Source organism: Musca autumnalis, unplaced genomic scaffold, assembly GCF_047663935.1.
Source record: "Musca autumnalis isolate F117 unplaced genomic scaffold, ASM4766393v1 scaffold_5, whole genome shotgun sequence".
NCBI classification, from domain to species: Eukaryota; Metazoa; Arthropoda; class Insecta; order Diptera; family Muscidae; genus Musca; species Musca autumnalis.
This window is the reverse complement of record NW_027412088.1, coordinates 72,805,100-72,820,466: the sequence shown is the minus strand read 5'-3', so window position 1 is coordinate 72,820,466 and position 15,367 is coordinate 72,805,100. Positions and strand designations below refer to the sequence as shown.

General features: G+C 35.2%; 1 protein-coding gene across 1 annotated transcript in view; it reads right to left on the bottom strand.

Annotated features, from left to right (window-relative positions):
* Positions 1-15,367, bottom strand: part of Wnt5 (Wnt oncogene analog 5) — a 649,366-nt gene that overhangs the window by 123,330 nt on the left and 510,669 nt on the right. Inside the window, exon 6 of the mRNA XM_073990191.1 lies at positions 10,917-11,001. Within this exon, the coding sequence (XP_073846292.1) occupies positions 10,917-11,001 (85 nt within the window). The remainder of the gene's footprint in view (positions 1-10,916; positions 11,002-15,367) is intronic.

Genomic DNA, 15,367 nt, shown 5'->3' with positions numbered 1-15,367 from the left:
TATTAACATTGCTGTTTCAGAATCTGCAAGAGCTTCCCCGGTGTAGGCGGTTTTCATTCAAAGTTAGTTAAGGGGCACCGTACTTGACATCGTTTTATAAGAAGGCAATACAGTCAGTACATTGTCCAAATTTGAACTTCTATACCTCAAAAATGGTAAGACCTAGGAAAAAAATCGTGAAGGTCATTCTTGTAGAGAATTTTCACTGCTGCAACATTTTCTTTAGTCCCATGTAGATAGGACTTGCGGTTTCCAAGCAAAATCGTTTACTTCTTTATTAAGATGTCTTAAGGGTCAAATTGAGCGCATTTCTACAAGTAAAAGACCTTTATCATTATGGTCATTAATAAACTTCAATTAATTAATATTATTGAATGTCAGTTTATTAGATTTTAGCACAAAATTTATCTTTTGGGAAGATATTTCATAAATACTTTTTTTTAACAAACTTTCAAATCAACCATTCATTAGTCCTTTGTTGACGATAAAAATAATCCCCTAATGACGAATCCTGCTATTCTCCATCCATTGTCAATCACAAGCCAAACAAGGTGTTTATTAATTGCTGGTATTTAAGTTACTGATAAACCAGGTAGATGTTCTTTGTTTTTACGCCTGACCCAAGGGTAAAGATTATTTTCCCAAACAAGTTAAATGTTAATCACTAATTAGGTATCTCTGGCAGTTGAAGAAAAAAACTTTTCTTACAAACAAATAAAATGACATTGTGGTTGAGGCTGTTGTTGATCTTAAGGTAGCATCTAAATTGATTTAATTTATTAGAGAAAAAAATGTTTCAGAAATGTTTATCTCTTGCTTGTCGACTGTTATTTGCAAATGGAAGAAAAGCCAAAGTCAAGATGCTTCAAAGAAGAAAGAGACTTGTAAATAAATATACAAGACTGGCACGTTTCTGGTAAATTGTATTTTTGCAGGAAAAGTTGGAGTTGTTAAAGGTTTCCTCACCCCTCCCCATTCGGCCATCTGTCACATTAAGAAGTAAGGGTAGGGGGCAAAGTGATTATAAGTTGGTCAAAAGAAAGGCTTGGATGATGACGATGTTGGTCGCTTGGTTGGTTGTCTGTCTGACTGCTTACTGTAATAGCAGTTTGACAAAACTTTGTTTAACTTGAGTTGAATGAGAAGTAGAAGTAGAAGCAGAAGAAGAAAAATATAATATTTGAAAACGGCTGAACAACATTATTTTAATTGGCCATTTTGGAAGATTTCAAATGGATAAGTTTTGTTATACAAAAGCAAAAGATGCTAGAAGAAGCGTTAGTAATAGAATTGTAAAGATAGACAGACTGGCCTTTGACTTTTGCCATGACAATGACAAAACTTAACATCCTCTACTCCGTCTTCATAGTTTCAAACAATACCAAGAAAATTTTTAATTAATTTACTTCTTGGTACCAGGAAAAACAAAACAACAACAAGAACTAGCAACACAACAGCAACAGCATGTTAAATGGGTAAAGGAGTGAAAATAGAATACCATAAAAATTTCTTTTAGAATTCTAACCATGTTTTGCTGTTTATGTTTTTACTCCCATGCTTTTTATTAAGATGTTTGTTTATCAGCGGTTAGCATCATAGCTTATGAAAATGTTGGTGACTTATGTTTTGTTTTACTTTTTTTTTTCTTCTACTAGTTTTTGGTATACAACAGCTGTTGTCGTTGTATATATGTTTGAGTTTTCATAATCATTATTTTCATAATATTTCCTTAAGCTTGTATGCAAACGAAGCTACTCAGTTTTCATGGAAATATTTCATGAATATTACCAAAAAAAAAAAACAAACCATTTAAAAGGACTTCTTCCATATTCATTTTAATTAGGTCTTTTCATTACCGAAACGTAAAAGAAGCAACTGAATTGAACAGTAATGTTGTCATAGCAAATGATGAATTAATGAAAATTTCATTAAAAAAAGCAAAAAATATAGATAAATATTACTCAGCCTGTGACAAAGGAAATGGAGCAAAGGACCTCTATATAATATTTTGATTTTAAATCAGTGGGTCTCTGCTACTTCGTCAAAATTTAAAATTTGTTTTGGGGGAACAACAATCAAAAAATTTTTGGATTTACTCCCTGAAAATAGTTATCCTGTTCTAAAAAATAACCGTGGAATGATTTTCAGCCATTAAAAGAATTTCAGTCTTTTGAAGACTTTTTAAGAATTCTCCTTTCTTTAGAAGTCATTTAGGAGGTCTATTGCCTTTAGACAAGGGAAAAGGGATACTTCTCCCCCTTTTGCGCCTGGGATGCTTGTGGAGCAATTATATTATTATATTGCCTTTAGATAGACTTCTGCCCTTCAAATGCCCTTAAAGGTCTTCTTTTCATAAAACCTATTAGAGGTCACCTTTCTCAAGAAGACCTTTATATGGTATTCTACCATTGGATGGCTTTTTAAAGGTGTTCTGCCTCAAGAAGGATCCTATGCCGCTTCTACAGACCCTTTCTGAAAGAAAGGGTGCTTCTGTAGACCCGTTCTGAATGAAAGGGTGTTTCTATAGACAACTTCTGAAAGAAAGGGTGCTTCTATAGACCCTTTCTAAAAAACGGTGATTCTATATACCCTTTCTGAAAGAAAGTGTGCTTCTATATACCCTTTCTGAAAGAAAGTGTGCTTCCTTAGACCCTTTCTAAAAGAAAGGGTGCTTTTCTAGACCCTTTCTAAAAGAAAGGTTGCTTCTATAGACCCTTTCTGAAAGAATGGGTGCTTCTACAAACCCTTTCTGAAAGAACGGGTGTTTCTATAGGCCCCTTCTGAAAGAAAGGGTGCACCTATAGACACTTTCTGAAGGAAAGGGGCTTCTATAGACCCTTTCTGAAATGAAGGATACTTCTATAGACCATCTCTGAAAGAAAGGGTGCTTTTATAGAACCTTTCTGAGAGAAAGGGTGCTTTTATAAAACCTTTCTGAGAGAAAGGGTGCTTCTATAGACCCTTTCTGAGAGAAAAGTAGCTTCTATAGACCCTTTCTGAGAGAAAAGTAGCTTCTATATACCCTTTCTGAAGGAAAGGGTGCTTCTACAGACCCTTTCTGAAAGAAAAGTAGCTTCTATATACCCTTTCTGAAGGAAAGGGTGCTTCTACAGACCCTTTCTGAAAGAAAAGTACCTTCTATATACCCTTTCTGAAGGAAAGGGTGCTTCTACAGACCCTTTCTGAAAGAAAAGTAACTTCTATATACCCTTTCTGAAGGAAGGGGGCTTCTACAGACCCTTTCTGAAAGAAAAGTAGCTTCTATATAACCTTTCTGAAGGAAAGGGTGCTTCTACAGACCCTTTCTGAAAGAACGGGTGTTTCTATAGGCCCCTTCTGAAAGAAAGGGTGCACCTATTGACCCTTTCTGAAGGAAGGGGGGCTTCTATAGACCCTTTCTGAAATAAAGGATGCTTCTATAGACCATCTCTGAAAGAAAGGGTGCTTTTATGGAACCTTTCTTAGAGAAAGGGTGCTTCTATAGAACCTTTCTTAGAGAAAGTGTGCTTCTATAGAACCTTTCTTAGAGAAAGGGTGCTTCTATAGACCCTTTCTGAAAGAAAAGTAGCTTCTATATACCCTTTCTGAAGGAAAGGGTGCTTCTATGGACCTTTCTGAAAGAAAAGTAGCTTCTATAGACCCTTTCTGAAGGAATAGGTACTTCTACAGATCCTTTCTGAGAGAAAGGGTGCTTCTATATATAGACCCTTTCTGAAAGATTGGGTGCTTCTATAGAACTTTTCTGAAGTAAAGGGTGCTTCTATAGAACTTTTCTGAAGTAAAGGGTGCTTCTATAGAACTTTTCTGAAGTAAAGGGTGCTTCTATTGACCCTTTCTGAAAGAAATTGTGCTTCTATAGATCCTGTCTGAAGTACAGGGTGCTTCTATAGACCCTTTCTGAAAGAAATTGTGCTTCTATAGATCCTGTCTGAAGTAAAGGGTGCTTCTTTAGACCCTTTCTAAAAGAAAGGATGCTTCTTTAGACCTTTTCTAAAAGAAAGGATGCTTCTATAGACCCTTTCTGAAAGAAAGGATGCTTCTATAGACCCTTTCTGAAAGAAAGGATGCTTCTATAGACCCTTTCTGAAAGAAAGGGTGCTTCGATAGACCCTTTCTAAAATACAGGGTGCTTCTATAAACCCCTTCTGAAAGAAAGTGTGCTTCTATATACCCTTTCTGAAAGAATGGGTGCTTCTATAGACCCTTTCTGAAAGAACGGGTGCTTCTATAGACCCTTTCTGAAAGAAAATGTGCTTCTATAGATCCTTTCTGAAAGACTGGGTGCTTCTATAGACCTTTTCTGAAAGAAAGGATGCTTCCATATACCTTTTCTGAAAGAAAGGATGCTTCCATAGACCTTTTCTGAAAGAAATGTTGCTTCTATGGACCTTTTCAGGAAAAATTGTGCTTCTATAGACCTTTTCTGAAAGAAAGGTTGCTTCTATAGACCCTTTCAAAAAGAAAGGGTGCTTCTATGGACCCTTTCTGAAAGAAAGGGTGCTTCTGCTGACCCTTTCTGAAAGAAATGGTGCTTCTATTGACCCTTTCAAAAAGAAAGGTTGTTTCTATGGGCCCTTTTTGAAAGAAAGGGTACTTCTATAGACCCTTTCTGAAATAAAGGATGCTTCTATAAACCCTTTGTGAAAGAGTGGTTGCTTCCATAGACCTTTTCTGAAAGAAAGGGTGCTTATATAAACCCTTTCCGAAAGAAAGGGTGCTTCCTAAACCCTTTCTGAAAGAAAGGATGCTTCAATAGACCTTTTCTGAAAGAAAGGGTGCTTCCATAGACCCTTTCTGAAAGTAAGGGTGCTTCCATAGACCTTTTCTGAAAGAAAGGGTGCTTCTATAGACCCTTTCTAAAATAAAGGGTGCTTCTATAGATCCTGTCTTAAAGAAAGGGCGCTTCTATAGATCCTTTCGTAAAGAAAAGGCGCTTCTATAGATCATTTCGTATAGAAAGGGCGCTTCTATAGATCCCTGCTGAAAGAAAGGACGCTTCTAAAGATCCCTGCTGAAAGAAAGGGTGCTTCCATAGACCCTTTCTGAAAGTAAGGGTGCTTCCATAGACCTTTTCTGAAAGAAAGGGTGCTTATATAGACCCTTTCTAAAATAAGGGGTGCTTCTATAGATCCTTTCGTAAAGAAAGGACGCTTCTATAGATCCTTTCGTAAAGAAAAGGCGCTTCTATAGATCCTTTCGTAAAGAAAAGGCTTTTCCATTGATCCCTGCTGAAAGAAAGGGCGCTTCTAAAGATCCCTGCTGAAAGAAAGGGTGCTTTCAAAGACCCTTTCTGAAATAAAGGGCGGTTCTATAGAACCTTTCTGAAAGAAAGGGCGCTTCTATAGACCCTTTTTGAAAGAAAGGGCTCTTCTGTAGACCCTCTCTGAAAGAAAGGGCGCTTCTGTAGACCCTCTCTGAAATAAAGGGTGCTTATGTGAGCTCTTTTGAAGGAAATAATCTTATGACTATTAATGTTTGGGTGTTTTTCATTTTCTCATCGACATAAAAAAACAGACTCTAAATATTCTAATATATTAGCGTAATTTAAAATTTTGAATCAAAGCGACTTTAAAATTCTTCGGTATAATTATTAACCTAATCGAATAGAACATTTAAACTCTTCTCTCTAAAATAGCTAATGCCAAACATAGAGCCATTGAATACAGCTTAGAAAAAAAAACTCCAATACAGGCAACATGATATTGGCAAAAACAGAAGTCTCATGCAACAGGATACATGTAAACAACAGGACATTGTTTGTTTGCTTTATATTTAATCTCTTGAAAAATCAGCAATAACTAAAACATCATTGAATGACAACTTTTTACTAACCGACACACACACATACACACGCACAATGCAAACTTGAACTTTTCTTACAGTATCCGTTTCCTTGATAAATTTGTTTTTATAGTATGACACGCAGAGTCCTTAACATTGTAAACAATGATACTTCAAAAATATATACAAATTCGGAAAGTATGTGTTGGTGTGTGTGTGTACAACAACACAAAGTCTTTACTCCAACCAGCAGTAGTCAGTCATTACAGTAACAAATAATTTGTGTAGTAAACTTTACAGACATGAAAACAATAACAGCAACCTTAAGTGAAATCAAGTGAAGGAGGTCGTCGTGTTAGCAACAACAATGCTTAGATGATAGAAGGATATTGAAGGAGTTTGATAACATCTTCTCCTTTTGTTGCCAGTAATGGTAAACATAACAAAATACTAAAACATACTGTGATAACTTTTTCGGAGTTTGAAAAAGAAAAACAGCAGCCCCATTGGATAATACATTGAACGGCATGAGAGGAGTATTGTCATCAGTCTTAATTAAGTTGAGTGATGCTAAAGACTGTTTATAATGAAATATTTGTTAGCACAACATTCAACACTTGGTTTTGGTTATCCTGCTACCACCACCCACCCCCCTGCTCCAATCATTTAGTTTGGTTTCTTTGGCATTTTATCTGTTAAGGACAATTGCGACAGTGGTTTTGGGGGGTATTTGAAAAAAACATCAATATTCTTTTTGCAAAATGCCAATTACAATCAATGTATTCACCAACTATAAGATCATCTACTTGTCCCATAGTGTGGATTAGCAATGACAAAAAAAATCATACGCACCATAGAAATGATCGAAATAACCAACTAAAATTAAAAACTAAATTCAAAAAGCTCAATTGAAATAAAGCGCAAACGTTTAAGGCTAAAGTCTCATTACTACCGAAGGTAGCGTTAAAAGTGGAACGTGAAATGAAGAAAATTAAGCCAAAGTCTTGGGTCAGCTTTAGTGAGTCTATAGAGGGAATAAATAAAACTGTAAGGTACTATCTAATGATCCCAAATCTCTAGTCGGAGCGACTGTACTTGAACCAACTCTGCATTTACTATCAGTGGTTCATTTTCCCGGTTGCATGGATCTTGGTGGGGACCTCCAAAAGCCCTCTGTGTTTTTGTTTTGTTTTTTTTTTCTTCTCAAAACATTGCAGTTTCAGAATCACCAAAAACTTCTCAGGTGTAAACACCTTCCATTTAAAGTTGGTTCAGGCTCACCAAGGCAATGGCGTTATGATATGCTGAAGAGCAGGATCATCAATTCGCACATAAGCTGGGATACACCGGTGGGGCGCAGTTGTCTCGCCCGTATTTTGGCTTCTGGTAATAAATGAAATTCTTCAACTGAAAGTTGAGGTGGCGACTTATGCTGACTAATAAGTGGTTAATTTGAGTCAATCTTATGAGACCCTCAGCTGGTGCTCTGGTACAACTTTCAGGTTGGGACCATGACAATGGGACCATGACTACTCACCAGGAAGCGCAAACTCCCCGATTTCCGCTTTCTAATTTTTTATGGAATGGAATTATAATTTCCTCTCTTGAAACTCTGGACTGAAGAGGAATATCAAGAAGCAGACAAAGAAAAGTCTTATTGCACTCTACCCCTGCTAAGCTTTATTGGCAATAGTTGGGGACTTAAATTGGTTGTATGTAACCGTGGATCTGCATAGCAAACTAATCTTTCAGGAATTGTAGTGAAACCGGTACGAATTTCGGTTGTTATATCCCATTTCGGATCCGTTTTGAATTCCTGTCAAAATCGGAAGAAAAATATTGGTATATTCGAAGCTATTTTTTTGCGATATTTTACTCCGCATTCATAACGAAATCTGAATGAAACGAGTTAAAAAAAATCTTTACGAAAATCATAAAGGAAGTCGAATAGCAATCGAAACTACTTTTTTCGGAAGATAATTCCAAAAACGTTCAGGCGCGTCGTACATCTGCCAAAGGGCTGCCTGTATTCTGATTGCCGGAGCAACCAAAAGTATTCCTCAGGCCGCTTTGAGCGTGATGCTGGATCTCCAACCTCTGGAGTCAGGAACGTGGAGAGTTTCACACTTCGGACATGCGAATGTCTTAAGCCTAGTTAATAGTCAGCTTGAATCTAGCAACAGTAATTAAACAAGCGATAACATGCCTAACTATTCCAGGTTCGACTAGCCCTCAGTAATTATTCCAAGTAGAGGCATTTGAGCTGATGTTAACTCTCCTCTGAACGTATACATAGATGGATCCAAGATGGAGGAAGACACTGTCGTTGGTCGTCTATTGCGAAAATCCATTAAGCGAACATTCAGATAAGCTTAAAGATAGGTATACATTTTTTCAGAGTTGGTTAGAGGATTTGAAAGCAGTTTCGCAGGACCGGTGACTATATATGTATTTCGAAAGTTAGGCGGCCCAAAAGACTCTCAAGTCGTGGATCAGATGTTAGGTATATAAGCTTAAAGATAGGTATACATTTTTTCAGTGTTGGTTAGAGGATTTGAAATCAGTTTCGCAGGACCGGTGACTATATATTTCGAAAGTTAGGCGGTCCAAAAGACTCTCAAGTCGTGGATCACAAATAGTCAGAAACGTATTGGCAGCTGGACTAGCTCAAGATGGCTCTAAGTCGAATAGTTTACCAACTTCATGAGATCTGCGTTGAGATGGCCCAGCGCAGATGGCTTATGGGACCTGAGCGTAGGATATCCAAAGCAATCTGATCTGGTATATCCCAACATAGAACCATTTGCATTCTCTCGCTCATTCGATTAAAGATTCAGATTAGCGATTAGGATCCTCGTGGGACTTATTACGGGTCACTATATGGTAGATCTTTAGCTTCGTGATGGGATGATGGGAAGGTCTCGACCACTGTAGGTTATGTGGAGTTGCATAAGTATAGAGAGGTCCGAGCAAAGTAGACTCAGCTGTCCCTCGCTGCACACAAGAAGACATAGATATGAGATAGATATTCTCTCCTTCTTTTATCAGACATACTCCTAACACTTAATTACGGATGGTGATGTTATGGTCAGTAATGACCATATCACTTTTAAACGCAATAATACCGTAAAATGTCGAAGAGGGAGATAGAGTTCATTCCATCCTTTAAGAAAAGATCTATTCCAAAGTACTTGGATGAAAAGGGTAGTAAGGATGGCAGTTTACGCACGTATTAAAGGCGAGAACTTTATGTCCAGATAGTGAATAGAAATCACTAAAAACAAGGATGTACTAAGCTATTCTAGGATGATTTTAGATGTACGACAAGTCTGCAAAAATTCTAACGTTTTTATCATTGCTTTTAAATGTCTTAATTCTGAGGCCGAAAAGTCTGTAAAAGCTCTGAATACTTTTCATCGCTTCAAGACGATTTCCTCACGAGCTTTGTACGAAGTTTTTTTTTGGGGAAGTCATAGACTTGGACAACGATGGATGCTGAGCTACAATCGAGCGGTTGGGTCAAGAGTTGTAAATGGTGACACTATCAGAAGTCGAAGTTAGCTACAATGGGAAACGAATTGGCGTATACATTTACTCGGTGTGGCTCTAAGTCGAATGATTTACCAATTGATGAATCCGTTAGGCTACCGTTTCGTTAAATTTACCTTGAGATTATGAAATTATGAAACCTGGATGTAGGATATACAAAGCAATCTTACCTGGGATATCCCAACGCATACCAATTGCCCTTCTCTCACTGGACAAGTTAGGGATGAAGATCACTGTGGGACTTATTCGGGTTAGATGCCTAGCTTTAAGATGAAATGACAGTAGCGTCGACTAACGTATAGTATGGGGATTATGCAGAAAAAGTAGACATGGTCTAGCATATACTTTGCAGATGTCCCTTGCAGATTACAAGAAGACTTTTACTACATGATAGACATAAGATGGATACCCTCCTCTCATTCTTGTTATCAGACCTACTTCCGACATTTAACTACAGAGGGAGAAGTTTTGATATGGGGAACACTTTATGACGATATGTTGAGGCCCTACGCTTAAAGATGTCAGACAATTCTGACATTTTATACTTGCTTTTAATTGGCTTTATTTCGATTCCGAAAAGTTTGCAAAAAGTCTGAAGCCCTTTTCATCAGTTCTAGATGACTTCTTCACGAGCTCTATTTGAAGCTTTAGTAGGGGAAGTCATAGACTTGAACAACCATGGAAGCTGAGCTGCAAATTAGCAGCCGGTATTGGGTTGTAGATGGTGACACAACCTGAAGAAGTCTGAAGTCTGATGTTTTTATTTTTGCTTTTAACTGACATTATTCTGAGTCCGATAAGTCTGCAAAAAGACGGAAGCCTACATACTTGCATAACTGCACTTTTTCTTTCTTTTCTCTTTCTACTCCAGTATGCATTAATTACATATTTTTTTCTGTTCTACAATTTGGGAAACATCAACATACTGTTCCTCTTTACTATGTTCTACAAGGATAGATGACAGTATAAAAACAAAATTGATTTAAGTCAGCACAACACATCTTTAAGCAGATGGCTTAAAACGAAACCTTTCAAGGAAAGACAATGGTTGTGTTTTTAGAATTTTTAGAACAGGCCATTGAAATTAAAGGCAAATATGAAAAATGTTTTCTCTTTGACTAATGATGATAAAATGTAGACAAAGTTGCTTTATGATAAATAACAACTTGGAAGTGGGTTGCTTTGAAGAGGGATTACAAATGACAACCTACAACATTGTTGAAAAATATAAGGCTTTACTTTATTATTTTTTAAATGAATAATATTTCTATTAAATTAATTAAATTTCCTCTGGCATAATTTGCACCTTATTGGGACACAATTTCAAAGAAAAGTGTCTTCAAAGAAATCTTAAAGAATAAAAGAACCGAGCGACAATCTCCTTGTTGTTTTAGGTTTTCTTTTTTTTTCCTTATTTTTGTGGCCAACTAAATAATATTTTACCCTCGTGTTTTAAATCCTCATCAAATTTTCCATAACTTGTTGTTTTTTTCCCAGTATAATAGATAGTAGCCTCAAGCATTTAACACAAATTTATTTTTACCATATTTACAAGTAAATTAGCTTTTTGTACTGCTGTGACTTACCCAAACCGGTCATGGGACCAAACACCGTATTATCCTCTGTTGTTGTACAATTCCAGCGGCGATTTTTAAATTGAAATTGACATTCCTGTAAATGCGAGAAAAAAGAACAAAGCATATACCATATAAATAGCGGTAGAATAAATGTTAATATTTTAATTAAATTATAAAAATTATACATAAGTACATATATATGTATATTATAAATATACAAAAATACATGAGAGACTAACATATGTTTTTACAAAACATTTGTACTTATTCAAAATACAATATATGAGATAAATGAAATGAGCTATAGAATTTGCATATAACACACTATTAAAGGGAAACACGGGGAGAAAGTGGGAAAAGTTATGACGACAGTTTAAAAAATAACAATTTGTGTCCAAATGTCATAGTGACGCTTTTTGAAATACCGCCGCCGTTCTCCTTTATAATTGTACTTTAAAAAAAACGATCAAAGCAAGCACAGATTGATTGAGTTTCGGCCCTGATGTCCGACAAGTCTGCAAAAAGTCTGACGTCCTTATCCTGGCTTTATACTGATTTTTTCAGAGTCCGACAAGTCTGCGTAAAGTCTGAAGACTTTTCATTAATAAATTAAAATTAATATAAGTCTGCAAAAAATAACACATTGTGTCCAGATTGATTGAGTTTCGGCCTTGATGTCCGACAAGTCTGCAAAAAGTCTGACTTTATACAGATTTTTTCAGAGTCCAACAAGTCTGCAAAAAGTCTGAAGACTTTTCATTAATAAATTAAAATTAATATAAGTCTGCAAAAAATAACACATTGTGTCCAGATTGATTGAGTTTCGGCCTTGATGTCCGACAAGTCTGCAAAAAGTCTGACGTCCTTATCCTGGCTTTATACAAATTTTTTCAGAGTCCGACAAGTCTGCATAAAGTCTGAAGACTTTTCATTAATAAATTAAAATTAATATAAGTCTGCAAAAATAACACATTGTATCCAGATTGATTGAGTTTCGGCCTTGATGCCCGACAAGTTTGAAAAAATTCTGACATCCTTATCCTGGCTTTATACAGATTTTTTCAGAGTCCGACAAGTCTGCATAAAGTCTGAAGACTTTTCATTAATAAATTAAAATTAATATAAGTTTGCAAAAAAATAACACATTGTGTCCAGATTGATTTAGTTTCGGCCTTGATGCCCGACAAGTCTGACGTTTTTATCCTGGCCTTTTACAGACTTTTTCAGAGTCCGACAAATCTGCAAAAAGTCTGAAGACTTTTCATTAATTAATTAAAATTAATATAAGTCTGCAAAAAATAACACATTGTGTCCAGATTGATTTAGTTTCGGCCTTGATGTCCGACAAGTCTGCAAAAAGCCTGACGTCCTTATCCTGGCTTTATACAGATTTTTTCAGAGTCCGACAAGTCTGCATAAAGTCTGAAGACTTTTCATTAATAAATATAAATTAATATAAGTCCGCAAAAAATAACACTTTCTGTCCAAATGTCATAGTGACCCGTGCGCTTCTTTCTATGTAGGAACCTCTAAAACCACATTCAACTTCTTTTGGTAATAATGTACCGCAAAATTATTATTTTTTCTCCGTGTATTTAAAACTTGTTTCCATGAATGCGCGTATCCCACAATTTAAACCAATATTTTTGAATGCAAAAAACACAACTGCATAAACTATTTAAAGTTACATACATATGAACATCCACAAATAAATATATATGTTCCATAATTTGAGAGAGAGAAAAAAATGTTTTGTGTGATGCGATATTACCACAATCAATTATATTAAAATTTGTTGTTTGGTTGTTATTAGTTACCCTCCATCCAACGCTTTTACTTCACTATGAAGGACTGTGATTTTTATTTGTCCATGCAAAGCTGGAAACATATTGTAATGTGATTAATTTTAGTTGATGTTATAGTTATGGACTCTATGTAATTTTAACATATAAATGTGAAAATATTTCTGAATCAATGAATTACTAAAATTTTCAAAATATCATAAATATTATGTAAAACAGACAGATACGAACAGACACGCGAACTCTTGTGTAGTGGAGCATAAAATTGTTGATGATAATAATGCATAAGGCTTATGGATGACAGCACAGAGAAAATTCTACTTAATACTTTCAGTTGTGTTTCAATTTTTCGAATAAAACAATATGAAGTTAGCAACAACAGATTGCATGCCTGTGTTCCCCTTTCGGAAAAAATCTACTTAGGAATCTGAAATCTGTTCCAGAATCTGCAAGAATCTACAAATTTCTATTACGATAACAATTTTTCCTTTATAAAGAAGTAAAATAATCAAAGACTACGCTAAGCGTTTGTCAGGAAAGCCATACAAGGATTGAACAAATATTCAGCGTTGTAAAAAAACAAATTGCATTTGAAAGGGAAAAAGTTAGATGATAGCGAAGCCGCTCCGCAACCGATATGTCTGAAGAGACTCTAACAACGGCGAAACATGTCACATAATGGCGGTTGTGTGGGTTCGTATCCTTCGGCTTTCCTTTTTCATTTGCATCATTGGTCATTAAGCTGGACTCTAATGAGAAATTAATTAAAATAGTAGAAAGTAGTTGATTCTTGTAGTTCCGAAAATGAACAACTGTCTTCATTTCCGCTCCACATCACTTCAATTATTCATTTTATTTCACTTAAATTTCCACCGAGTTTTTTTTATTGAAACACCCATATATTTATTAATATTCAAATTGTTTTTAGTAACATTTAAATCCATAAATTTCCCTAATTGATATGTAAATCATTATAAGTAAATTGCTCTTGTCAAAACATGATTTCAGTGCAATATTTCAGCGTATGGAAAACAATGGAAAAATTTATTTTAATTTTTCCAACTAATAGAAATAATAATAATAATGAAAACGATTTAATATTAAAATGACTTTAATTTTATTGCATTTTAATTTGAATAAATTTATATAATAAATATAATATTGAAAAATAATTAAGTTCAAACGAAAAATGGGAAAAATTAATGTTGAAGATTCGGCTTTATTATTTCCATCAATTATTTATCAACATTTTCTTTTAATATCCCAGTTAACTACATGTCTAAAGGACGAAACTCAATCAGCTCGTTGCTTGCTTTCTTCGCTTTCCAAATGTCAAATTGTAAAGGATTGTTAGAGCCTCTTTGGAAACCCCCGTTCTTCTTTAAAATTGGTATTAAAAAAAACAATAAAAGCAAGCAAAGATTGATTAAGTTTCAACCTTAATGTCCGACAACTCTGCGAAAAGTCTGACGTTTTTATCCTAGCTTTATACAGACTTTTTCAGAATCCGACATATCTGCAAAAAGTCTGAAGACTTTTCATTAATAAATTCAAATTAATATAAGTCTGCAAAAAGTCTGACGTTTTTGTCCCAGCATTATACAGATAGTTTCCAGAGTCCGACAAGTCTACAGAAATTCTGAAGCCTTGCCATTAATAAATTAAAAATAATAAACCGCTGAGTTTCGACCTTAATGCCCGACAAGTCTGCAAAATGTCTGACGTTTTTATCCTAGCTTTACACAGATTTTTTCAGAGCCCGACATATCCGTTCTCCTTTATAATTGGACTTGAAAAAACGATCAAAGCAATCAAAGATTGACTGAGTTTCGGCCTTAATGTCCGACAAGTCTACAGAAATTCTGAAGCCTTACCATTAATAAATTAAAAATAATAAACTTTTTGAAATACCGCCGCCGTTCTGCTTTATAATTGTTCTTAAAAAACGATAAAAGCAAGCACAGATTGATTGAGTTTCGACCTTAATGCCCGGCAAGTCTGCAAAAAGTCTGACGTTATTACCCTAGCTTTATACTCCTTTATAATTGGACTTAAAAAAGGATTAAAGCAAGAAAGATTTATTAAGTTTCAACCTTTATGTCCGACAACTCTGCGAAAAGTCTGACGATTTTATCCTAGCTTTATACAGACTTTTTCAGAGTCCGACACATCTGCAAAAAGTCTGAAGAGTTTTCATTAATAAATTCAAATTAATATAAGTCTGCAAAAAGTCTGACGTTTTTGTCCTAGCTTTATACAGATAGTTTCCAGAGTCCGACAAGACTATAGAAATTCTGAAGCCTTGCCATTAATAAATTAAAAATATTAAACTTTTTAATGTCCGACAAGTCTGCAAAATGTCTGACGTTTTTATCCTAGCTTTATACAGATTTTTTTCAAAGTCCGACATATCCGTACTCCTTTATAATTGGACTTAAATCTGCAAAACAGTCTGACGTTTTTATCCTAGCTTTATACAGATAGTTTCCAGAGCCCGACAAGTCTACAGAAATTCTGAAGCCTTGCCATTAATAAATTAAAAATAATAAACTTATATTGAAAAATTATAAAGGTTGAACGAAAGAAGGGAAATGGATTTTGAAAAATTCGGCTTTATTAATTCTGCTAATTGTTTATCAAAATTATTTAAATTAATTT